General features: G+C 34.3%; 1 protein-coding gene across 1 annotated transcript; it reads right to left on the bottom strand.

Moving 5' to 3' along the window:
• Positions 1–12,816: 12,816 nt before the first annotated feature.
• LOC115971225 (maspardin) lies at positions 12,817–26,207 on the bottom strand. The gene is made up of 8 exons (XM_031090996.1): positions 25,875–26,207; positions 24,746–24,871; positions 22,750–22,848; positions 18,424–18,566; positions 16,713–16,821; positions 15,709–15,816; positions 13,424–13,564; positions 12,817–13,346 (listed from the first exon to the last, which is right to left on the bottom strand). The coding sequence occupies exons 1-8, from the start codon at positions 25,944–25,946 to the stop codon at positions 12,969–12,971; spliced, it is 1,176 nt and encodes a 391-aa protein (XP_030946856.1). The 5' UTR covers positions 25,947–26,207; the 3' UTR covers positions 12,817–12,968.
• Between the last annotated feature and the right edge of the window lie 1,004 nt (positions 26,208–27,211).

The following is a 27,211-nucleotide window of genomic DNA, read 5'->3' as shown; positions in this document are numbered from 1 at the left end:
GCATTTCTCCTGCATTGCTTCTACTTGAGTAGACAACTCTATAACCCTTTGGTCGGTTGCAGTAGATGTTGGAGGTGGCGTATTGTCATCCATTAACCTTGACGATTATTAATATAATTTGTTACAAACTTACAATGTTCAATTCCACAGTGGCATTCACAGTAGTACAATCACGGCAAGAACACACCACTTCATACATCTCACCTCTCTCTAGTTGCCTGCCTTTCTTTTTTGCCTACAACATGGTCAGTACATTCGGCATATTAAAGCGAGGGCGTCGATTCGATGGCTTCGAATCACATTTATTCCTACTTTTGAATGCAAAATAATATAAGCTTTGTTATTTTTAGCATGTTATTAATATATATAATATTTTTCTTACAATGCTATCCGCCGTTTGGGCCATGCTTCTGGATCCCAGCATATGCATCTCCGCCTGCTTCCCACGCTACTCTTTGTTATCTTTCGACGGTTCCTACAAACATTTCAAGAAAGTCACTACTAATTACAATAACAAGCTAATATATTACTCTTGAGCATGGAACCTATAAAAGCAAAACATCTATATTACCGTAACTATTACTACCTTAAAATCGTCAGAGAACCAGTACTCCACCAAGTCATGAAATTGAGTGTCATCAACCTCCGACAGTGATAGTTGAAGTAAATCTTCCTTAGTTGTGCCCAGGTTGCAGTACTTCTCCTTCAACTTTAATTTGTAGGTCCTCCACAACTTCCCAATCCGTGAGAGTGCCCATTTCCTTTGCTTGGCAGGTGGGATGCGGTTTGTAGGAATTATCCATCGTGCCTACCATGTGTAAAGTTGAATTAACTTTAAAATATCACATTTTTAACATAATAGCAAACTGACATAAAGCTTTAAACAAATAATAAACAGTGAAGAATTTGAAAGAGAGAGAATTTGATACCAAAATGGTGTACTACTTCATAATTTATAAGAATTTGAAAGTGTCAAGGAAGATACTTTAAAACTCTTTATAACATTTTATCCATAAATAAAATAAAATTTATGAATTAAGGAAGGAGAATGCATTATGACTTATGAGGCCGTATTTTAGAGGCATAAGTAACCTAAATAAGACTAATATAAATATACACCAGAAGAACAATGTGGGCAGGATAATACTTCTAGAGCAACCTAAGACAAGAAATGTTACTTCAAGGCACAGAAGTACTTTTAAACTTGTGTGGTAAAAATACAAACCAGGTTGAAGATGCTAATTCAAGGAAGCAGAGCCAATGCATGATCAATTCACAATATTGAAAACTGAAAGATTAACTTTAGATAGACAAGATGAACCAATTAAAACAACAAATCTTAAATCCAAATTGATTACAGGGTAATCAGAGATGCACACTCCTCTCAAAAAACATTTTACTATGATTTTGATCCACTTTTCGCTGATATATTTTATTATGTAATGATCTCCATGAGAAAGAAAGTGTAAGAGGTGCTTATGAAAAATTTATACAAGGTAAACGGCATAATCACCACAAGTAGCACTCAAGATAGAGAAATTTGAAATCCATAAAAAAAATTTTCTATACAAGTGTCAATTCAAATGTAATAGAGATTTCCTCTAGTTTATTGATAAGGATATTGCTATGTGCCACTCTATACCAACTTGAATTTTTGAAAAGGTTCCTAAAAAAATATGGCCATTATATTTGTGTAATGCGAAAATACAAGTTCACTTGTTCTATTTGTTCCAACTCCCAACAACATAGCAAGATGTTAAATTGTAAAACAACTCATATAATACATGCAGCTATAAATTGGTACAATTAGCATAAGTAACAATCCCTTTGTGTATGAACCTCATAATATATATTGGTACAATTGTACAAATATATTCATATTCTACAAGCAATTAGGGTCCCAATTATTTTTTTGGCCTATTATTTCTTAGAATCAGGTCCACATGTGATCTTAAGTTCAACCAATGAGTGGGAAAACTTTTTTTTTCCTTCTGACTTTTTATGCCACAGAATTTATTACCTGTTAGCTTCATCATTAGGGGTGTTTGTTAGTATCTCATTGTTTTAAAGTTTAAATTCACACTCCTTGTTCATTCCAATGTTATTAATATTTTCATTAAATATCCTTATACTAATAAGGATACAATATAAATTTACTTATATGTTTTTTGGAATATCCAAGTATCCGAATGGCTAGTTTCTTGACATTTCATTCTTTTGTGTTTCATTGTAATTTGATGCAACTTGGTGTTTTAATAGATCCTGAGGACGTACCTGCAGCTGGAGTGGTCATTATGCCCGATAAACGTGGGCCTAACCGATTTGATGATATTTGGAATATGCCACTAGGCAAAAAATTATTCTTGAAAATAAATAAAGCGAGCCAGCCGATCGGGAAGAATGCTGGATCTTGGGCAAGGTGGCTGGGGACAGTGGCAAGAAAGCCTAATATATGTCCAATCAATTACTGGAAATGGCCTTCCGTGCCACTACAATACAAGAATCGGTGTTGGGAAGCCATTCAGGTATTAGGCAAAAAGCAATGGTAAAAGAAATGATCATGAATTTCCTTTAAACATACATCAATTGCATTGAATAGTCATGATTTTCTTCTTCTTCTTTTCTTTTATCTTTTGGTTCAAAATAAAATTCAATCTTTCTAAATAAAATTATATAAAGTTATGCAAACTACAAGAATAGGTTCTATAGCTTAGCTTATTGAGTTAGAATAAAATATTTTGTAGATTTCAAATTTCTCTATCTTGAGTGCTACTTGTGGTGATTATGCCATTTACCTTGTATAAATTTTTCACAAGCATCTCCTACACTTTCTTTCTCATGGAGATCATTACATAATAAAATATATCAGCGAAAAGTGGATCAAAATCATAGTAAAATGTTTTTTGAGAGGAGTGTGCATCTTTGATTACCCTGTAATCAATTTGGATTTAAGATTTGCTGTTTTAATTGGTTCATCTTGTCTATACTCTACCCTATCTAAAGTTAATCTTTCAGTTTTCTATATTGTGAATTGATCATGCATTGGCTCTGCTTCCTTGAGTTAGCATCTTTAATGCATTGGCTCTGCTTCCTTGAGTTAGCATCTTTAACTTGGTTTGTATTTTTACCATACAAGTTTAAAAGTACTTTTGTGCCTTGAAGTGACCTTTCTTGTCTTAGGTTGCTCTAGAAATATTATCCAGCCCACATTGTTGTTCTGGTGTATATTTATATTAGTCTTATTTAGGTTATTTATGTCCTTAAAATACTGCCTCATAAGTCATAATGCATTCTCCTTCCTCAATCCATAAATTTTATTTTATTTATTGATAAAATGTTATAAAGAGTTTTAAAGTATCTTCCCTGACACTTTCAAATTCTTATAAATTATGAAGCAGCACACCATTTTGGTATCAAATTCTTCACTCTTTATTATTTGTTTAAAGCTTTATGTCAATTTGCTATTATGTTAAAAATGTGACATTTTAAAATTAATTCAACTTTACACATGGTAAGCACGATGGATAATTCCTACAGACCGCATCCCACCTGCCAAGCAAAGGAAATGGGCACTCTCACGGATTGGGAAGTTGTGGAGGAGCCACAAATCAGAGTTGAAGGAGAAGTATTGCAACCCGGGCACAACTAAGGAAGATTTACTTCAGCTATCACTGCTGGAGGTTAATGACACTCAATTTCATGGCTTGGTGGAGTACTGGTTCTCTGACGATTTTAAGGTAGTAATAGTTACGGTAGTATAGATGTTTTGCTTTTATAGGTTTCATGCTCAAGAATATTATATATTATCTTGTTATTGTAATTGGTAGTGACTTTCTTGACATGTTTGTAGGAGCTATCGAAAGATAACAAAGAGCGGCGTGGGAAGCAGACAGAGCTGCATACGTTGGGATCCAAAAGCATGGCCCAAACAGCATATAGCATTGTAAGAACAATATTATATATATTAATAACATGCTTAAAATAACAAAACTTATATTATTTTGCTTTCTAAAGTAGGAATAAATGTGATTCGATGCCATCGAATCGACACCCTCGCTTTAATATGCCGAATGTACTGACCATGTTGTAGACAGAAAAGAAAGACAAGCAACTAGAGAGAGGTGAGATATATGAAGTGGCGTATTCTCACCATGATGGTATTACTGTGAATGCCACTGCGGAAGCGAACATTGTAAGTTTGTAACAAATTATATTAGTAATTTGAATGTATTGTATTTTGAGTTAGAAAGAAGTTCTTTGATTAACGTCACATGGTAGGGACTTTAATTAAATGGGAGACTAGTTTCTCATTGCCGAACCTTGTCCTTGATTAGGTTGTTGGCATTATTAGATTAGATTAGATTAGGGTCGTCCAATGTTAGGAAACTTTTGTTTATAACATTATTATTTTTATTTATTAAAAGATCCTTAGATATTGAGGATTTTACTCAGATGCTCTTCATTTCATTTATAAGTATAGTTTACATTTTTTTTTTTTTTTTGGGGTGGATTTAACAATATATATTGGAATGAGTGTGATGTTAACCTTTGAATCAAAGACTGTCTTTGTAGCCACAGGGTCAAGACATGTAACCGTTATAACCAAACCCCTTATAACAACAATGAAGCCTTTCACCAATATTTTTTATATTTAGGCATGGTTGTATTGAGCCACATAATGCAGTTATACTGCCCAACAAAATGTGAATAATTATGATTTGCTAAGGCCCAACCAAATTGAGTAGGCACAAGGAAAAACAATCAGATAAGAATGGTGAGCTTCGTAAAGATACTTTGAAAAAAAATTTCCCTTGCCTACATACTTAGAAATCTACATCATAGTGGACATTCAGTATGTGTGATATAATTTCTGCAAAAGACATATATAATAATAATACATAAGTATTAAATTTGAGCTCATAAGTAATTTAAGCTAGATGTTTACTCACTGAGTACTTATTGGAATCTATATACCTCTCAAAGACCTTGAAATAGTATAGCAGGTAGAGTCCAAACAACAATTCTAGTGTAGATGAAAAGGCAAAAACTGATGCAATTAACTTTCAAATGCGAAGCTTCCCAAAAATATTCTTCCATTAAAATAAAATGATTTACAAAAATGCTTACTCATAGTAAAGCTGAGTTCAGGGACCCTTTCTAGAGGAGGAGAAAAAAATGTAATCATATATGACTTTAAGGTTACTAACGTTCACATACAATGCTCCATTACAAGTGCATATTTAATGTGGCTCGCTAGAAAAACAGTCAGCACATGAAATATAATGTTTAGGGAGTTACTACTGTATATATCTTTTTGTTTACTCATGTATCTATCTATCTATCTCTTACATAAAAAACTTTTCATGAATAAGAGAATATCTTGAAAATAATCTCCTATGGCAAACCATGTCATGGGGAAAACAAAAACATCAATTATAAGTTATGAGGGAGCAGATGGAAAAATTTATATATGAGCAAAAGCAAACTTATTATTGCATATTAGATGAATGATACACTACACACATACTCTTTCATGAGTTTGTAATTTATGAATAAATATGACTTTTTTACATAACCAGAAATTCACTAATGTTGTTTCAAAAAATTTTCCAGTTTTGTAAATCATCCAAGAGTGGCTAATATGTTGCTAATTTGTTGCTAATATGTTGTCTTGTTTATTTGTGATTACAAGGCAAAGATGAAACATCTTATGACAACGGGGTCATAGTTGCGAGGAAACGACATTGAGGGTGGCATGCTTTGGCAACCCAACAATGCATTGGACAAGTCATCGGTGCAGAGAGAGGTGGCCGTGTCAGAGGGGTAGGCTTTGGTCCAACCCCCTCTAGCAATCATGCAAGGTCAATGGATGACAGTACGCAACTTCCAACATCTACTACAACCGAAGGTCAATGGATGACAGTACGCAACTTCCAACATCTACTACAACCGACCAAAGGGTTATGAAGTTGTCTACTCAAGTAGAAGTAATGCAGGAGAAATGCACTCGTTATGAAGCGGAAATGAGGTTAATGCGGAGGATGTTGACCCAATTGTGCCCATCGTTTCCCAATATGTCTATGGCAAGAAGTTTGAATGCAAAGTATTTTATGTGTCATATGTATTAGATATATGCATGTGCATGTTATCAGATATGATAATGGAAAACACCATGCTTTTTTTTCCTTCAAAACACAATAACGTCTTCAATAATCCAAAATCTGTACCATGCAAGTGGAATGTCTTATTGAACAATTCATTGAAGACTATACCCATGAGGGTCAGATATAGTACAATTGTGTCTCTTGTTTAGTTCAATCTCTAGATATGTGCCGCAATTAGAAAATTACTAGGCTTAAACAAAGATATATATTAGCAATGGAAGGTCTATCCTTCTCACTGGTTAATAAGTTGTAGAACACTACTGGCTGATATTAAATGTGTTACTGTTGGTGGGTATTTGTGTGTCTGAAAATGTGCATTTTTCTTCATGTTTGTATGGTGATTGGTGAGTTGTCATAAAGTTTCTGTGATGCAAAATAATCAAATGAAATTTTGTTTGGAAATCGTTTATGGATAATTTATGAAGTTAATGGGTTATTGGATAGTATATGATGCTTTTTTTGTGTGTGTGTGTGTGTGTGTGTGTGATGAATTTTGCTATGAAATGGGTTATGAATAGTATGTGAAGTTAATGGGTTATTGGATAATATATGATGGTTTTGTTGGTATGTGATTGTAGGTGATTGGTGAGTAATGAAGTTTCTATGATGTAGTACTCTTGTGTAGTCTTCCACATCTTCCTCCTATATGGCTGCTTTCAAAAATAGTTAGTGTTCTTAATATAAGAGTATAAGTAAAACCAAAGTTGAATCAAATCTTGATTTCGGGCTTTTGTAAGTTTGCCAGTTCCGCTTTCAATTTCAGATCTATTATGTATAGTTGAGTTTGGATGCTGATCCTGCTTTGTCTTCACCGATAGCCCCATTGGTGCTCCTGAAGGGGAGGGGGATACTTAGTTTTTTTCATGTCCAGAAAGACTATATTGGCAATTCAAGCAGTAAAGGCTCACTATTAGTGCTTTGTGGATAGAAGATTTGATGACAGTTGTTAAATCCTACTTAAATTGAAATATTTTTGGATAGTGATTTCATTGAGCTTGGTTGTCAAGCCATTTGAAATTACAAAAGAGGGATAGATTTATGAGGCCTATATATCATGTAAGTTTGATTATACATGGTTTTACAAACTTGAAGGCAATGGTCTAGAATCTTGGTTTAGTTTTCAAATTTAATTTAAATAAAGAAGATAATCTTTGATTAAATATGTGTGCATTCATGGGGTTTTAATAAAAAATTATGGGAATTATATCATATCTCAGTAGCGTACACATGTAGTTGCTCTAGTATTTGGAAAAGGATTAGGATGGAATGCCTTTCCTCTATACTTCTTTTTGCTATTGACTTGAGTTCGTCAATGAAATCATTTCAACTATTTAGGTACCTTTGCAGAAACCATCACTAGCTGTGGACTGTACTTTATAACATGAGAAATAGGTGTTTACGCAAAATAATAATAAGAACATGTGAGAGGGTATGTTTGCCTGTTCTTTTGCAAATTATTATTTTTAACTCTAATTAATAGCATTGGATTCCAACACATTGAATATGCCTGAATAGATGATAAGATCTTTTTTATTAAAAGAAAGATAAAAGAAGAAGACCTTCAAAATGTTATTTTTAATAGAAGTGCATCACTTCCAAGAAAACAAGCTCTGGAACCTTGTCCATTCAAATGGGAGACTTCTGAGCTATCATGTTTGCTTAGGTTATATTGGAGAAATCACCTGTTCATATCAACCAGTCATTGTTTGTTAAGAGAATAGTACTACATTGTATGCGTATAGCATACTAGTGATATTGTGTCATTCAGCTACTAACTCTGTTGTTTAGTACACTAATCCATTTTGTGTTTCTTAATTCGTAGGATGGTGATGGTGATGGTGATTCTGCAGTGGATATCCAGTCTCCCGGTGCTCAGCGCTTATCATTTGATGATATGTAGTAGGCGATACTTTGGGCACCTATTTTAGAGTAGTTACTATGACATTTTGATATTTATAATAAAGTTTCAAACTTTGATATGTATATATATATATATACACATATATATATACACATCATAGTTGGAGACTTTATTATAACATTCTATATAATTAGAATGTATTCTTTTGTGTAGGACGTTGTACATAGTTGTTTAGAATGTATTATTTTGTTCATAACATTCTAGACATTTGGGATGTAAGTATTGATATGGTGTAATTAAATATATTTAGTTTCTTGGTTTAATGTGGTTTTGTATTTGCTATTGGAAAATATGAATTGTGGTTCATTACAGTTGCTATAAAATAGGGATTGGAAAATATGTATTGTAGGCACATTACAGGTGCTAAATTTATTATTTTTTTTTAAAGGACCTATTCCGGCGTTTTTGAAAGCATTGGCATAGGCCTTTTAAATTATTTTCATTCAAGACCTATACCAGCGCTTTTGAGAACGCTGGAATAGGTACAGCCTATGTCAGCGCTTTCAAAAGCGCTGGTATAGGCCTTTTAAATTATATTCATTTAAGACTTATACCAACGCTTTTGAAAACACTGGAATAGGTTCTGCCTATGCCAGCGCTTTCAAAAGCATTGGTACAGGTCTTTTAAATAATATTCATTTAAGACCTATCCAACGCTTTTGAAAGCGTTGGCATAGGCAAAACCTATTCTAGCACTTTTAAAAGCGCTGGTATAAGTTATATTCATATTTTTGTAAAGGCTGTCCCGACACAAGTAAAAACGACAAAATAGGGTCTAAAAAACGCTAGGACCTATCCCGGCGCTTTTGAAAAGCGCTGGTACAGGTCCGGCGACCCTATACCGACTGTCACTGTGCGGCGGTTTGAAGCGCCAGGAAAAAAAATGCCGGGATAGGAATTTTGACCCTATCCTAATGCTTTCTAGGGCTATCCCAGCGGTTTTGAAAACGCTGGGATAGCCCCCTTTTTTTGTAGTGTGATTATGTGTTTTTGAATGATTATGATATTTGAATTATGGAAGTGAGTGATTCATTATATGTTGCATGTTGTGAATAACTACTTAATAAATGTGTGGCCTACCCCATCATTTACCTTTTTCAAATTAAAGTTTAGTTAAGAGCTATATCTTTGGAGCGCTTGATAATGTGCAAGGATAGGGCTTTGGAGTACGTAAGCATCTTCAATAGGGATTGTCTTTATTTATAGGTTTTTAGTTATACTTATTCTTATTCAGATTTATGATATTTGGAATTTATTTCTATTTGTTGACATTTATGTGTTGTAAGAGATTTAATTGAGAGTTTATTATATTTTGAAGTTAGTTACTTTTATTGACTTATGCAAAAGCAGTAAGTTAATCATGCCTCTAAACTCATATTTTATGGGTTTGGGTTGTGATATTTTATATATGTTTGGAGCCAAACTTTTTCCGATTTCAATTGTTTTTGTTTCAATTTTTAGCTCAAAGAAGACAATAATAAAAAATATAAAATCAATTCTACACTTTAATTTTTAGAGAATGTATGGTAACCATCTCATTCTCTAATATTTTATGACTCTACTCCAATTACATTTGTTCAATCAGGAGCTCTGAAAATTCAACATAGACATGTATAATTGTTAATATTAGTTGCTTGTATTAGGCCATTCGTGTAGTCATTTTTCATCTGTTGTGACACACTACTTAGAGATTTAAATCTACATATGTGTGCGAATTACTTCTACATTTCTTTCAATTATTTTTCTACTCTCTCTTCGAATTCATTTTCAAATATCACAACTAGGCTTGTCCAAGATAACCTGTTGACTCGACCTACCTGCAATTCTGACCGACCCAATCCAGAAACCGTCCTTTCCAACTCTTGTGACGGGTCGGCAGCGGTTTCCGAGGTACCAAACCCAATTCCGGCAGGTCAGTTGGCAGGTCCTTACATCTAAACTTGATTTCAACAAACCCACCGATCTCGACTGTTTGAAGATTTTCTTAATCGGAGATCCGATGAGATCTTGTCAAGATCCGACGAGATCTTGTCAAGATCCAGCGAGATCTTGCCATTCACAGCCGGTTTTCGGCCATATTTGTCAGATTTCTGCCAGATTCGATGAGTTTCGGCCAGATCCAACTCTGATCGAGGCCTGACCATGTTCCAACAAAGATCCATCTGAACCGACCCAACCATTTGACCGGTCGGCGGCGAGTCTGCAAATTGTTCACCCGACTTGGTTGGGTCGGTCGCGGGTTGGGCACACACCCAACCCGGACCGACCCATGGTCACCCCTAATCACAACTCAGAAAAGTAGTGCGATTTGGCTTCCATGCAAGGGCATTAGCCCATCAACCTACACAAAGCTGCTTTCAATAGTGCCAATATGCAAGTGAGCATTCCAAATTCTTATAAGCGCTGCTCTATAGCCTACTAGATGAATCAAAGTCCTAAGATGGATTCCAAACCAAACCCAAAAAGGATAATGGAACAATTGTGACAATTTTCCCTTCGTCCTCTCTCTATTACTCACCGCTACTCAAGAGCACGTGATTGATAATGTTTAAAAATAAATAATATACTTCACATGGCTTAAATAAAGAAGATTACATCTTACTTAATTAAGAGTACAAGAAATCATCTTCTAATGTACAAAAATCACATTAAATAATATAGAAGAATGTTAATATTAGTTGTTTGTATGAGGTATTCATATATTCCCTTTTCATCTATTGTGACAAGCTACTTAAAGATTTAAATCAATGTATATGTGGGTTCTACTTCTACATTTCTTTCAATTGTTTCACTACTCTCTGTTCGAGATCATTTTCACATATCACAATGCAAAAAATTAGTGTAATTTGGGTTGTGTTTAGTTTAATCTGTATTACTCAGTTTTTATTATTCATTCTCACTTTTCCGTGGGCCCCACCAGCTAGTCAGTTTTTTGGATTAATTTTTTCTCAATTCTTATAACTCATAACCCAAAAAAGTGAGTATGAGTTACGAGAATTGAGAACAAAATTTCAAAGTCTTCAGTTCTCATTAAAATGAGTTAAGTGGCATTTTTTGGGTTTGAGTTGTTTTTTGGAATTTGTTTGTTGTGCTTGCATTTGCTGATAACAATTTAGTATAAGAAATTTTTTGAAGTAAACCAATTAGTTGAACAACAAGAAAATGGTCAATCAAATGTACCAAAGATTATGATAGTCTAAGATGTGATTATGTGGATTCCCTCCTAACAAATTATTGAGGAAGAGTGACATAACAAAGAGACCAAATTTGGTAAAGATTTATGAGAATTGTGCGTAGTAGGGACAGAGCAAGAATTTGCCTATGGGTTTTGATAAGTAATGGAGTTTGAGATTTTCTTGGTCATGCGGGTTATGATGAGAAGGGACACATTTAACATTATGACTGGATCAGTAGAGGTCAGTGAATTAGAGTTGCTTTTATTAGAGAAAAAAAAAATTTTTGATTTAGGGTGCCAAATTTGGTGACATTAAGTTAGGAGAAAATTGGGTAATAGATATGAATTAAGAGTTATGAGATATGGGATATCGGCTATGAGTTATGATGTAACCAAACAAGCCCTAAATCACACTAATTTTCTGAGTTGTAATATGTGAAAATGATCTCGAAGAAATAGTAGAGAAATAATTGAAAGAAATGTGAAAGTAGTACTCACACATTAAATCTTTAAGTAGCTTGTCATGTTGGATGAAAAGGGAATATGCAAATAGCCTAATACAAGCAACTAATATTAACATTCTTCCATATTATTTAATGTGATTTTTGTACATTCCAAGATGATTTCTTATACTCTTAATTTATACTCTTAATTAAGTAAGATGTAATCTTCTTTATTTAAGCCATGTGAAGTATAGATTCTCAAAAAAAAAAAAAAAAAAAAAAAAAAAAAAGCCATGTTAAGTATATTATTTATTTTCAAACATTATTAATCATGTTCCCCGGGTTGTGTTGAATAACAGAGGGAGGATGAAGGGGAAATTGTCGCAAACCACCTTTGAAAATAACATTTTTTGGTTTGGTTTGGTTCGGAATACACATTAGGACTGTGTTTCATCTTGTAGGCTATAGAGCAACGCTTATATGAAATTGGGAATGTCTCCTTGCAGATTGGCACTATTGAAAGCAGTTTTTGTGTAGGTTGATGGGCAAATGCCCTGGCATGGAAGCCGAAAAGCTTAATGGAACAATGGTGGTTTGCGACAATTTCCACTTCATCCTCCCTGTGTGATTCATTACAACCCGGAACGTGATTGATAATATTTGAAAATAAATAATATACTTCACATGGCTTGAATAAAGAAGATTACATCTTAATTAAGAGTGCAAGAAATTATCTTGGTAAGTACAAAAATCACATTAAATAATATAGAAGAATGTTAATTTTAGTTGCTTATATTAGGCTATTCAAGTATTTCCCTTTTCATTTGATGTGACAAGCTACTTAAAAGATTTAAATCGGCATATGTCTGTGTTCTACTTCAACATTTATTTCAATTAATTCTGTAATTCATTCTTCGAGTTTTCACATATCACAACTCAAAAAATTGACAATTTCCTCTTCATCCTCTGTTATTCACCACAACCCCAGAGCACGTAATTGATAATGTTTAAAAATAAATAATATACTCCACATGGCTTAAATAAAGAAGATTACATCTTATTTACGAGTACAAGAAATCATTCAGCCAAAAAAAAAAAGAAGAGTACAAGAAATCATCTTGAAATGTACAAAAATCACATTAAATTATAGCACAATCTAAAATGCCAAAAGTGCAACAGAATTCAGAAACATCAGCAACCCAAAACAGACTTGGTTTTCAACAAATGCTTGTGTAAGTTTATACAATAACGACGTCCAACTATTTTTACACTAATTGTCTGAATTTCCAAGAATAACTCAAAGTAATGTACAATGCTCCCAAATTAAGAGGAAGCAAATATAGGAACAAAATCTCCCATAGATGAGGTAAGAAAGGCACCAGCATATTTTCATTAACAAAATGACATACTCTGGCATTACTGAGGAGCTGATCATCTAAACTATGAGATTCTGAACTCTCTGGAGCTGGATGCAGCTGACTATCTGTGGATGGGTCTTTAGTGACCTCCCCATCATCCTTGGGTGGATCATCTGGATCTTCTCCTTTGTCATTCTCTTCACTAGGACTTGCACCGCTACCTCCCCTTGAGATTCCATGGATCAGGTCTGGCCGAGCTTCCACACCAACTCGCCTCAAGTGTAGCTGCCACATTGTAGAATACCCATTACACAGGCCCTTCAACTGATACACATGTAAGCAAACAGAGAAACAATAACTACCTGAAGGTGTAAGTTAACTTCATCTGGACGTGAAAGAAACGGAAAATCCCCCCCAGATTTCAAGTATGCTCGCCTTGCTTCAGGATACCTCTCACCCAATTGATCTTTGAGTTGTTGGGGAATTGCACAGTAGTCATTTGTCTTCAAGATCGGAACATGCAAAAAACAAAATATGATAAGAAACATGCAAACATGTTAAAAAGAAACCAGCATGTCTTAAAGTTAAAAACTTTTTAATTTCCTTATTCATTATTACAAGTGAAGAGAAAAACCACCATGTTAATTATGCTGATCTAGCAAGAGTTCAATGACTTCAAAGCATTGAAAATTCACGCAGGAACACAGAAATAAATAAACAAAGCAAATGAGTAAATTTTGACAGCATTATCATTATATAAGCAAGCAGAAACAAGGGATTGTGTTGACAGAGTTTCAGGAAACTTTAAGAACCTGACTGTCATATATTTATCCAGGTACAGTATTTTACTGACCTGTGATCTATCTAGCTCAACACATTTAACAACAAAACTAAGCTTACAGCCATGAGATTCATTTCGAACCTATGTTGCACATGTCACTGGTTTCCTTTCCCTAAATAATTCATAATGGAAAAACTTAATAAATGTATCATAGAGAATCTTTTTTTTTTTTTTTTTTTTTTGCATGGGTCAATAAGTTACAAATGTAGATAATTAGTTTTAGTAGATGAAGTCCCTTGGTGTACACTTTATGCAAATGAAATAGTTTAGTGGATGAAACTTGAAGTGGAGTCAATGCCAAGTTAGAAATTTGGTGAGACACTCTAGAATCTAAAGGCTTTCAATCAAGTGGGACTAAAACAGAGTACATGGAATGTAAGTTTAGTAAAAGTAGAAATAGAAACCAAGGGGCACTAAGACTTAATGGTTAAGAGATACAAAAGAGCAATAGTTTGTTATATTGGATCAATAATTCATAAAGATAGAGAAGTTGAAGAGGAAGTGAATCAGAGGGTAAATGGATGAAGTGCAGAGGGTATCAGCAGTGTTGTGCGATTGTAGAATACCCATTAAGTTAAAGGGAAAATTTTATTAGACAACTATGCTTTTATGCTTTATGGCACAAAATTTTGGGTTGTTAAGAAACAACATATTCATAAAATGAATGTAACTGAGATGAGAATACCAAGATGGATAAGTGGAAATACACAAAAAGATATTATTTGAAATGAAGAAATTCGCCTAAAGATAGGGGTAGCCCCTATTAATGAAAAGATGAGGGAGAGTCACTTAAGATGGTTTGGTTATATGCAGAGGAGAGTGACTAATGCACCAATAAGAACAAGCGAATTTATCCAAGTTGAGGAAACGAAGAAAGGAAGAGGAAGACCAAAAATCACATTAGTAAGTAATAAAAAAGTACATGTCAATTAAGGGAGTATCAGAGAATATGACTTTATATAGTGTAGAATGCAAGTAAAGAATACATATGGCTAACCCTAACTAATATGTTGAGGATCCATCGTCGACTCCAAAATTTTGGGACTAAGGCTTTGTTTGTTGTAAGTTACAAATGCACCTAATCGATCCTACAACCTCACTCTCCATCCCACTCTTATTAGGACCACACTAACATCAACTAGTTCAAAGTATATCCACATTAAAACAATTAATTGAAGTAGATATCACCAAAATGTGAGTTATACCTACTGTAACCAGAGAATTGAAATTGAATGGTATTGGCAAAGCTAGCACAAGCCCAACTAGAATCAAGGGAACAAAGGCCACAAATGATGCTACTCAATATCTATTCATTATCACTATTTTTGCAGCAAATTCACCAAGGAATTACATATGCTGTTTAGGATTTATAGCATAACCCATAAGACTAAGGCTTGGTTGTTTTTGTTGAACTCCATATGCAAAACATCAAAAGGTTCTCATATAAAAAATAAAAGAAATTAAATTATAGTGTTTCTGCTGAATTCGGAAGCCACATGCACAACTTGGAATAGTTTTACCCAATAAGGCTGCCTCTTTTTTGTGGGGTGTGTGTCTAAAGGGGGGGGGGGGGGGGAGAGAGAGAGAGAGAGAGAGAGAGAAGGAGAGGGAGGAAGAAAGAATTAAACCAAAATCAGGTCAAAGTTTCAAAAAGCGAAGAAGCCAAAACTACAAGGACTTTAATAACTTCAGACCATACCAGACCAAAAATATAGAGGTACAAACACAGCACAACATTTGAGCCTTAGTCTCAAAATTTTGGGGTTGGCTACACACACATACACCCAATGAAATTAGATGACTTACATCCATTATAGTGATAAATGAATCTGAAAGCAGCAAAGGTCCAACTGTAGCAGCATCAACTGTCAAAGTTAACCTGGAGGCCAAGTCTTCTCTTGAGAGTGTTTCAACCTGAATTGATAATCACATATTATGACCAAAGGAATTAAGCAAGTAGTTTTCTACAGCACATATATACACATTGGTGAGGCACGAACCCAGCAGATCTTGAAGCTACGATTTCACCCTATAACTTGCTCTTACAGGGGAAGGAGGTACCATTTACTCTATAATTCATTGGCAGTTTTCTACAGCATATATATTAGCATTTGAAGTAAACAGAAACAGAGAAAGCAAATGGATATGAATTGGCTCATTCACAAGACTCGTCTCTTTATTTTGTGAACAGATTAGTTAAAAAAATTGAGCCCTATCTAGAAATTTTAACGTCACTATTCTTATAGATGTTGCAGACTCAACGTTTAGAATATAATAGTAAGAGAAGGTTATTACCAAAACCGCAGAAAAGATAGTTGAGCGGACTAATCAAATTGATTGCAAATACTTATTTATTTTCCACAAATGAATCCCAGTTTAAATTTAATTGCAAGTCTGTGTTGAAAACCTTGTATGACCATCTAGTTCCTATAAAGCTCTCAGCCTTTCCACCAATAGGTTGACAATTTTTGGGGAAAGGATGGGAAAGTAAAAGGGAGGGGACAGGAGGGGCCAAGGGGGACGCATGGTTGATGCCATAAGTCAAAATCATATATGCAGGTACAAGGAGCTGGAGATGGTTGCATATATGACAACTTATTTAGGCACTTCTCTTCCTTGAACATTAAAATTTTAGAAATCAACAAAATACAAGGGAAAAAAATTTTGAGTTACCAATAAGTACAATTAACTTTGACAAAGACAGTTTCATCCTGTGCTGAAAACTGAAATAGAGAGTTCGAGGACAGATTGCTTCAAGACACTAAATAGATTGCTAAAACCATAATGATGTAGACCTTCACAAACTCTACCTGAGAAACAACAAAGTCCACAGAATCTGCAATGAATGGTTCATGGGGACCATCACGAATTCCTGTTAACACGTATCGTTTCAACAAAAAGGAAGGGGTCCAACTAACACTGCATAAGGCATATCACAATCAGGAAGTTAATTTCTTGAGAAAAGTACACATCTAACAAGCAAATTGCTACAAGTGACATATGAGCCAAAGATAAATACACACCTATTTACAAAGAGAATGCAGAACATGTGTGTAGATATATATATATATATATATATAGTAATTGATAGATATTATGGAGCTGGTGATTGCAAACTGATGCCACTATAGAATATTGCTGTTGTAATTTGTAAAACCACAAAGACTAGCTATGAGAGAGGATGGATAAAATAAATAAAAAACAACAACCAGCACAAATTGTTCTGCTTGGCTTGTGCTAAGGTGTCAATGGTGTCATTTCTTTTTGTGGTCAGCTACGTGGGGTAAGATTCTCTCAATTGATAACCCGATGAAGAAAGGCTTTTTGCTAGTCAGTTGGTATTTTATGCATCGTTGTAGTGGGGAAATGGAGGATCATCTTTTGATCCATTGTAAGACTGCATATGCTTCATGGAGTGAGATGTTTATGATGTTTGGGATTCAATTGGGTGTTGCTGGACAACATAGCATCCCTCCTTTTTGGTAGGCGGAACTGGCTAGGAAAACTTTCTTTGAATGTATGGAACTTGGTGCCAGCGAGCATGATATGGTTAGTGTGGAATGAGTGTAACAGCCATATTTTTTAGGAGAGTGTGAGACCTATTGAGCAATTTAAGTCCTTGCTACTCCGTAGCTTGTTTGAATGGTCTTAGGCATGGAGTTTACCAATTGCACTTCCATTTTTTATTTTCAACTCTCTCCTAGATCTTCTATTTGATTTGCTTGTATTTTTCCACGGTGCTTTATGTTCATCCTTGTGATTATAGAGTAATCCTTTTCATTTGCAATAAAATTCTATTACTTATCAAAAAAACATAAACATAAACAAAAACAAAAACAAAAAGTTCTGTTCAGCTCATGCCCTTTTTTTAAGTTTAAAAGGCGTAAAAAGGGATGCAACCCTGGTATGCAGGATGCATACAAGACCAAAACCCAAAACAAAAAATTAACACCTATTAGAATTAGACATGATCTTCAACTAAAAATGCACGCATCATAATATTTAGGCAGGTACTAAAAAATCATCCCACATACCCACCCCCTTCTCTTGGAAGGGGAAGAGAATTTTTTAATTTTATGAGAAAAAGTATTCATAGACAGTACTAGACACATATCCAAACAGTGTTGAAAGAAAGATAATTACAGCTAGGGAATAAAGTTGAATAGAGCTGTAATGCACCAATTTTTTGTCAGGGTTTTTGGGCTATGCCTAATAGCCTTGTGGGATGGGTTTATAAATTGTCAGCTAAGGTGTTGGCCAATAGGTTGAAACTTGTAGCAGACACTTTGGTGTCGAATTCTCAAAATGTTATCATGGCTAGTGAACAATTTTTGGGATTTGGTGCTATTGCTAATTAATGCTTATATAGTAGGAGTAAACACCGAGCAGCCTGGGATGATCCCTAAGTTTAATATAGAGAAGGCCTAAAATTGCTTGAATTGGAATTGTTTGATTTATATAGGCAATTTGATCATATCCAGCTAACAATCATTATCTCTAAGAAAAAATGCAATAACTTACACAGGAGCCCATGGCATTGCAGCAGAGAAACTGCATGTATCCAGAAAAGAATTTGATAGTATCAATGAGCGAACCCGTCTTGGACGATGCTGAGCAAAAAGTTGTGCTAGAAATCCCCCAAGGGATGTACCATAAAGATGTATCTGTTAGACACTCAATGATTAGTTGAGTTCTCAACAACTAATGACACCACAAATGTATAAGATATGTCAAGATTAATTATATTCACACAGGCAGGTTATGAAACATGGGTATGATCAGGCATCTAAGGTTAAGCAAATTGTTAGGAAACAAATTGCTCATAAAAACTATTTTCAAATTGTGTCACTGACTGCTAGTATCTTCTCCAATATATGGGCATGATCAAGCATCTACGCAAACTGTTACGAAACACATTGCTCATGAAACCAATTTCCAAATTGTGTCACTGACTGCTTGCATCTTCTTCGATACATGGGTATGATCAGGCATCTATGCAAACTGTTAGGAAACACAATGCTCATGAAACCTATTTTCAAATTGCATCACCAACTGCTTGTAGCTTCTCTTCCATGATTGGCACACACCAGTTGTAGCTGAAACCATATACAGGCAGTTCGTTTTTGATTAATCTAGACATAATTTATGTATGGAACAGGTACAATTCCAGTCATGAAGAAATCGACTGTTGAATAGATTATATCACCTAGGCTTCATGACTTAACATTCCATTGTATATAAACAGCTATAACATGGGCTGGATATATCAAAGAGTTTAAGCAACAGCGAAAAAAACCAAAGAATGAGATGAATATCATACATCTCAGAAACCATGTATAAAGGATCCTCGGTTTTGGAAACCAAATCCCACTTTTGATCCAACTGCTTACAAGCTAGCCAACAAGGCCTTCGGCCTTGCAATATAATACCATATTGATGGAAAGAGCGAGAGAGAGAGATTAAAAATCATTATGAGTCTAGGCGTTCTCCAATACAGATATAATATTATACACTATTAAATACTGATTAAGTGCCACCATTTACCATGCTTAAGGAAAAATAAACCATAAGCATTTTAGTTGAGATCCAAGTGATAACACTAGCTCCTTAAAGGAGCAAGAGAGAGAACACCTCAACAAAAGGAAAAAGGCCACCTAATATATCACAACCCGGGGAAAGTGCTTGTCAGTTGTCACATGCGCTATATCCCAAAAGCACTAACCAAGTTACAGTTAGATATCCTCAAAGTCACTTATACAATCCAAATTGACCTCATAAACATCCTCAACACACACCTACACAACATCTATGCAATTGGAATCCAAAAAACAAATACAAACAATCGAAGATATTACAATCTTACCTACTTAAATCCCTAACATCATATTGTCACATCCTACATTGTGCTAAATTGCTCCTGAATTACAGGGCATTACCAAGTTGGCTTTGATATTAAAGTATTAGCCACATCTACACCTACCCAAAAGAACTAGTCAATTTTTTTTTTTTGATAAGTAAAAATTGAATTTATAATTAGTGTTTCTTGTAATAGCTTAAATATCCCAAATTGACGTAGGGAACACCCAATGTGGTATTCAACACTTGCTCATACATCATCTTCACAATCCAAATCCACACCTAAATCCAAACAATCTGGGCTATTACAATAGCTTCTAGAGAGGATCCGTACCTATGACTTACTTATTAGTTAGGTTTTGAATATTTTATTTTAGGTTTTATACTTTTTTTTAGTTAAGGATATTTTAGTAACTCTGTAATTGTTGGGTGTGAGCCATAATTGTGGGTCTTGAGTTTTATTTTATTAGTAAGTAAGTTTTATTTAGTTTATGGGTCTTAAGTGGGCTTTGGTTCAATTTGATTTAGGTTTGGTTTGCTAATCAAAGTGGGAATCATAGTTCAATTAGGTGAAGTTAAGATTTTAAGGGTCTACCTAAGTTTCTTATTGTATTCAAAAAAGAGGAAGTTGATCAATAAAATATTGAGCATTTGAGCATTGGGGCAAGTTGGCCTTATTGTTCTTTTTCCTTCTTTTCTCCTCTCTTTCTTGTTTTCTTTTCTGTGGTACTGTTTACAATATTTTTCAAATAAATTTCTCTCTTTTCCTTTTTTCATACAACCCCAAGTCAGACCCTTGCTCTAACCTATCACAACCCTAAAATCCCACATATTTTCTCTATCAAATATCCACAAGAAAACAATCAAACCCCTAGCCAACTTTGAGTCTTAACCTTTTCTTCTACAACTCTAAAACACAAGATTCACAAATCTTCTCAAACCTTAGCCCACCACAAGCACATGTAGACAAATTCCCCAATTTATCCTACATCAATTGGTATCAAAGCCAAAATTATTACAAGTTCTTTGCTGAAATCTTCTTTAGCCAACCAATAACGATGAGCTTAGTCCCAAAATTTCTTAAGCCAACCACTCAACAAAATTTCTCATCTTAGATAATGGTGACTAACATGGAATTAGAGTCCAAATTTAGGGCATTTTCTCAAAACTTAAAAGGAACAAAGAAGGTTGAATCAATTACATGCAAAGGAGAATTCAATAGAAGCAAAGCTCAAAGAATTATTGGCTATGAAACAAACTGTGGATAGGCTGTCAGCTATTATTCTTGGCAATACTGATCAAGACCCCAAATTATTTAAATTAGGTCTAGGTTCAGCCCCTGTGTCTCCCTTGAGCTCAATGCCTTTTTTTTCCATAAACTCCTATGGATCGAGCACTGGTCAAATGCTTGCACATCAAACACAATCCAACAGTTTTCACTTATCATCCACATTAGTGCGGTCTAAAGGAGAAGCTAGATTCACTGAAGTAGATAGAGGTGTTAGTGGCTTTTATGGGGAGCTATTCAAAGCTGTTCTCTGATTGGTTACACAATTTGGAAAGCTTTATCAAATGATATAGCTTAAGCGAAGAGCAAAAACTCTTTTACCAGGAGTCTTAATACTACTAGTACAAGAAAGAGATTTTATATATATATTTGTGCTTAACGTATTCAAAGGAGATACAATTGATTGATAAAATTATTGAGTGTTCTAAGTATTGAGGCACATTGGCCTTAGGGTTCTTTTTTCCTCCCTTTCTCTTCTTCTTTTCTTTCTCACAGGTACCATTCAAAAGTATTGTTCACATTACTGCTCACTGTTCACAGATATTTTACTAAAAGTTCTATTATGTTTCTTTTCTTTTTCCTTCTACCCATAAATCAAATATTTTCTCTTTTGAACCTTTTTTTTTTTGGTAAGTAACATAAGAAATTTTATTAAAAACCACCTCTTTTGAACCTTAAATCTTCTTTTAAAGGGTTTTAAACCCAATATCCACAAATTCTCCTAACCCTAAACCCACCACAACCACACGTAGGCAATTTCCTCAGTAGGTTTGTCCCATGTTAACGTCATAACCTATCTTTTTCCTCTAGTGAACCTTAAAAGCTCATATGATTCTCACCATATACTGATTCATTTCCCCCATATTCATATATAAAAAATTGATGATGCAATAACAACAAAACCTTAGTCCCAAATTTTTTAGGGTTGACTATGGATCCTGAACATATTAATTAGGGTCGACGATGGATCCTGAACATATTAATTAGGGTCAGCCACATGTATTTTTTAGGGGACACCCCGATGAGTATTTGTTGTGGATCCAGTCATAATAGGGTGACTAAATACACAACAACCGTCAAGCTGCAGTAACCCTCCTCCTTTTCCTGGGCTTGGGACTGGCTATGACCAAATGTATGACACTAAGTACAAACATAGGCAAAGTTTCTATAATAAATTGATGATAAGAATGATATTATAAGGAAATAGAATAAAGGATGTAACAATATCCAATTTTTGTTTAAGAGACAGATTTGTTGAAGTTATGATGTAACAATATAAATCTCACTTCAACTCTTTTTACTAGTTAAAATGGAGTTGCCATTAACCACTGGTACCTTATGGAATTAAACAAACTAAACTTGGCAAGCAAACAACATCAATGCATCTCTTGATTTTTTATAAAGGAAAATTTCTAGGAAGATTGGTAATGAGTTACGACGTATTCCACATACCCTAGTGATCCGTATCTATGTAAATCTGATTTGAACGACCTATGTACTTTAAACAACATGAAGCACAAAGGTGGCTTCTGAAGCAACATGCCAATTCAAAATGCAAATTTCAGTTTAGTGCATCAAGATAAGAAAGCATTTGGTAAGTGCTACAACATTAATTACAACAATGAGTAAAATGATATACACAAAAACTGTATTGATAAACTAAAAAATTGGTAAGAGATGTTTAAAGGAAATGACGCTCTTACATGATGAACATCAATAGCATCCAAGAACTTTTCAAATGCTTGAATCCATTCATGATGATTCCATACCCGTGGGATATCAACAGAAATTACCCGGTAACCCTACACATTTCGAAAAGAATTTAATTCCTCAATCTTAGTCAAAAAACCTATTTTATAATAACTTCATAACAAAGTTAGCAGTCCAGAACGTTATTGACTACACACAAAAAGGAATTTAGACAAATACAAGAAAAGCGTCAATAAAAATCACATCTTGAAAATAGTCTAGTTTCATGCCATACAAATATTCAAATAACAAGTATAAACAGAATAATTAAAGTGCCTCTTGGTTTGTTGCTATAAGAATTTTCATATTTCTACCATGTGGAATCCTTATCCCACAGAGACTGTTGATATTATCAAGTTAATGCTTCTAAAGTAATTCTAACCAATTCATTATTGGCATAACAGTGTCCAAAATGCAGGAATTGTTCCATCTAGTGAGATAAGGACAAGGAAGACCACAAGGAAATGGCTGTGTTCACTGAAATTCTAAATGAAGTGAAATAAGTTCAAACGTTACACAGGTACACTTCATTTAGGTGGCAACTAGCTTACGAATAGTGTCTCCATTTGTTTAGTTGTAGGGTCATGAAAAACCAAGTTCATATCTTCAATGTTTAGTAATATGTACATATATATATATATATATATATATAAAACAAGTCACACCCAATGCACAAGGCTCCTACTTCTGCAGGGTCTAGGAGGGGTAATTAATAATCAGCCCTTATTTTGGAAGAACAAAGTTTTTCTCCAAATTAGTTTGGAGAGAAACTTTTCAAACTTCTCATATATTTATTTTTTGGGTGTGAATTTTGAAAATCTAACCGTTGAATTTCATATTCCTTATGTTCTTAACATTCATATCAAATTTCGGTCAAATTGGATATTATTTACTATTTGGTCAATTAACTTATTTTTTATATACAACTTTAGATTACAAAAACTTAAAATTATAATATTTATTTGATGACATAGCAATTGATCTTTGATTTTCTTGAAAATTTTTAAGTATTAAGGATGTAATAAGAACATGTAATCTAACAGTTAGATTTTCAAAATTCACATTCAATATAAATATATATGATGAGTTTGTAGAGTTTCTCTTCAAACTAGTTTGGAGAGAAACTTTGTTCATTTTGGAAAGGCTATTCCCAGTCTCAAACCCACAATACATCACTTGGGTAGGGAGCACTTGGCATTGATTGCACCATGGTCTGACCCTTCTTATAAATATATAGAACAGTTTAAAGAAGTAAAATGGGCATAGAAAGGTTCAAGCTATAAATTCGGAACATACACCAGAGATTTCAATAATATAACCGTGCTAAGCTGATGGCCATCATATCTTGGCATTTGGTCTAGAACTGTATAACCTTCTCTTCAAATACTAAAATTTATAGGAAAATAAATCATTTCCAAATGGACAGAGGTTTTTATGATAATGTGACATTTCAATTTCATTTCTCATATTCTTTTGATGAAACATACTCCCTCAAATAATAATGTTGCACAACCAGAATGATGCCCAACATCATTTTATTTGCATTCCAAGACATGACACTTATTAGAAGTTAATGACTCTTGGCAGAAATTTTCTTTAATTAAAAACAATAAGGTAGAACTGTAGAAGATTAGAAACAAGCCCTATGAATTTCAATGATGCAGAATGGACTATGAGAACTTAGAAACCACAACGTAAACTTCCAAATGCCTTATTTTGAGAGAGAGAGAGAGAGAGAGAGAGAGAGAGGGATAAAAGGAATGAATATGAATTCCTAATATGTGTTGACAGTACATAATGTAGTGGATATGATAAACATAAATCAAATCAAAATTGAAAGGAAAAAAAGGTGGGAAAATAAAAGGAATTGAATTCCTGATATGTGTTTAACTGATAACACTTCATAATGTCATGGATATGATGAAGACACCATAAAATCAAACTTACTACCTTCATGGACAAGGACATTATCTGTTTGTAGTAGACATCCGCTGTCCCTGCTGTTCCAGGAATACAAATAAGAGGAGACACCACTTTTGGACCAAAATCGTAATATCTCCACTGCTTTGTCCCAATCTGTGAGAAGAAGAAAAAATGCTGGCTGAGAAATTATCAATCAATAAAAATTAAAAAGTACCATCAAGGTGAACCTTCTCATGATGGAGTTGATGCCAAAAGGGCACACTCTCCACAAATAAATTCCTAAACAACTACTCAGCTAAAAAAAAAGCATAAGTAACTGTACTTCTGTCCTTTAAAATAAGACATTAATGAAGCAAGAGCTGATATTCCGAAATGATCTGGTCAATAACCCTAGACCAAATGATAAGAAGTATTCAATGCAATCATTCCCAAAGCTCCCAACTAGGTGTCAAAATTCATCAAATAAGCCCCCCCGCTCCCGCTCTCAAGTTGCAATTTGGTGACTGGGGAATGGATCCATGGATTATATTTATCAAAATGCAAATTTCTTGCTCGCTCTTCTCAATGAAAAGGAAAAAGCCAAAATTTAGTAGAGTTGGGGAGTTGAACCAAGTACTCAATAATAGAAAGCCAAATTAAGTCAATTACATAACAGAGAACAATAACTACAATCAACACAAAATGCAAGCCAAGCTACATTACAAAGCCGAGGTGTATAATTATAAGCCACAATTTAAGATTTTCAAAACTTTCATAAATCGGACTTAAAAAAGAAATCAAGTAGATGCTATAAAGAGTAAAATATGAATCTATCTATTTCTCATCAAAATCCCCATAATTGAGTGAAAGCCAAAAAAAGTTATAGCTAAAACAAAGGCATACCCAGTAATAAGTGTAGACTAACAAGCAAAACCCATAAACAAAGAAACTAAACCATACCCACATAAAAGGACTCACAATTACAGTATTTAAGCTCAAACCCAATTCATAGAATGGTCAGAGAGAATTACAAACCCAAGCTCATCCACTAACAAAATGAGGCTAATGAGACGAACCCATGATCAGAAACCAGATGAAAAATGAGAAAAACAAAAACAAGCTCAAAATGAAAATGAAAATGAAAATGAAAATCGAGAATTTAGAGAGAGAAACGTACGGGGATCTTGTGGAGAGGGACCTGAGACTTGAAGTAGATGTAATCTCCGGGAGCAGAGAGAGGGCCTTTCATTGCTATTATAGCCTTATGCCCAAACACGCCCCATATCACACAAACCAGTTCGATTAGATGGATCACTGAAATTCTCTCTCTTAATTTCTCTTTCAATTCTCAGAGCTTTCTTTTCTCTTTTTATATATCTATCTTGTTTGTCCTTGCTGTCCCTTCCAAATTCTCCAATATAATTTCGAGGGATTGAGGAACAGGAAGACCACGTGGCTGGGCCCAAACAACGTTAATCGTAACGGTCAATCACGGAAACGCTTCCCCCATCTGCTCGTCAGCGTTATATACTATGCGCATCATTATTTGATGCGCCAATCGCCATAGAGGTGTATTTTTTTTTTCCTTGGAAATGGGTTAAGTGTCCGTTTTGTATTTTGTATTTTTTTTTTCCTTGGACATGGGTTAAGTGTCAATTTTGTATTTTGCATTTATTTTTTCCTTGTTCTACGAGGCCAAGCTTAGGTCAAGTGTTCAGTTATAATAAGCCTGTTAGGATGGCAACACATATTCATTTTGGCATATATGCATTGAACCCAAGTCAAGTCGTATGCTGAAAGACTTTAAAATTTTCAAACTAATTTAAGCCAATTAACTAGCCTGATTTCAAAACAATTGCACTACTACCTGAGGTTGCCAACCGAGACAAGGGAGGTGGTCAAAGAACTCCTCCCCTTTTCGACATTGGATTGTTGGACATGGGTTTGGTATTCCAACAAGATTCAAACTGGCTGTACTTCTATATATATAAACAAAATGACATCTTTTTATCCTTAACATAACCCTAAATAAATATCTCATTAAGCAATCAATTCCAACAAAACTCTCTCTCTCTCTCTCTCTCTCTCTCTCTCTCTCTCTCTCTAAACCCTAACCCTAACCCTATCACCGAGTTAAACCAAACAGTTGAACTGAGCCCAAAAATCTTTACTGGCCAAAACCAAAATTCAAACAGCTGACCAATATAGTTCGATTAAGAATTCCCCCAATAGCCAACCATACCAACCAATATACAACCCTACTCAATTGCATTGTTTATGACTATCAATTACTTAAGAATAAAATTTTCAATTTACTATTCAATTCATATACAAAATAGAGTTGATTGTTACAATCCATTTTTTTGGGAATAAATATAAATTAAAATATATTTGAAGAAAATAAACATAAGAACTATATAGTAAAAATGGAGGAATTGGTAATTAGTGTATAGGAGCAAGGATACATTGTCATTACTCATCAATATTAGTAATTTCTCCCACTAAGTTGATTTT

Source organism: Quercus lobata, chromosome 12 (assembly GCF_001633185.2).
Source record: "Quercus lobata isolate SW786 chromosome 12, ValleyOak3.0 Primary Assembly, whole genome shotgun sequence".
NCBI lineage: Eukaryota > Viridiplantae > Streptophyta > Magnoliopsida > Fagales > Fagaceae > Quercus > Quercus lobata.
The sequence above is the reverse complement of the archived record's forward strand: the minus strand, read 5'-3'. Positions and strand labels throughout refer to the sequence as shown.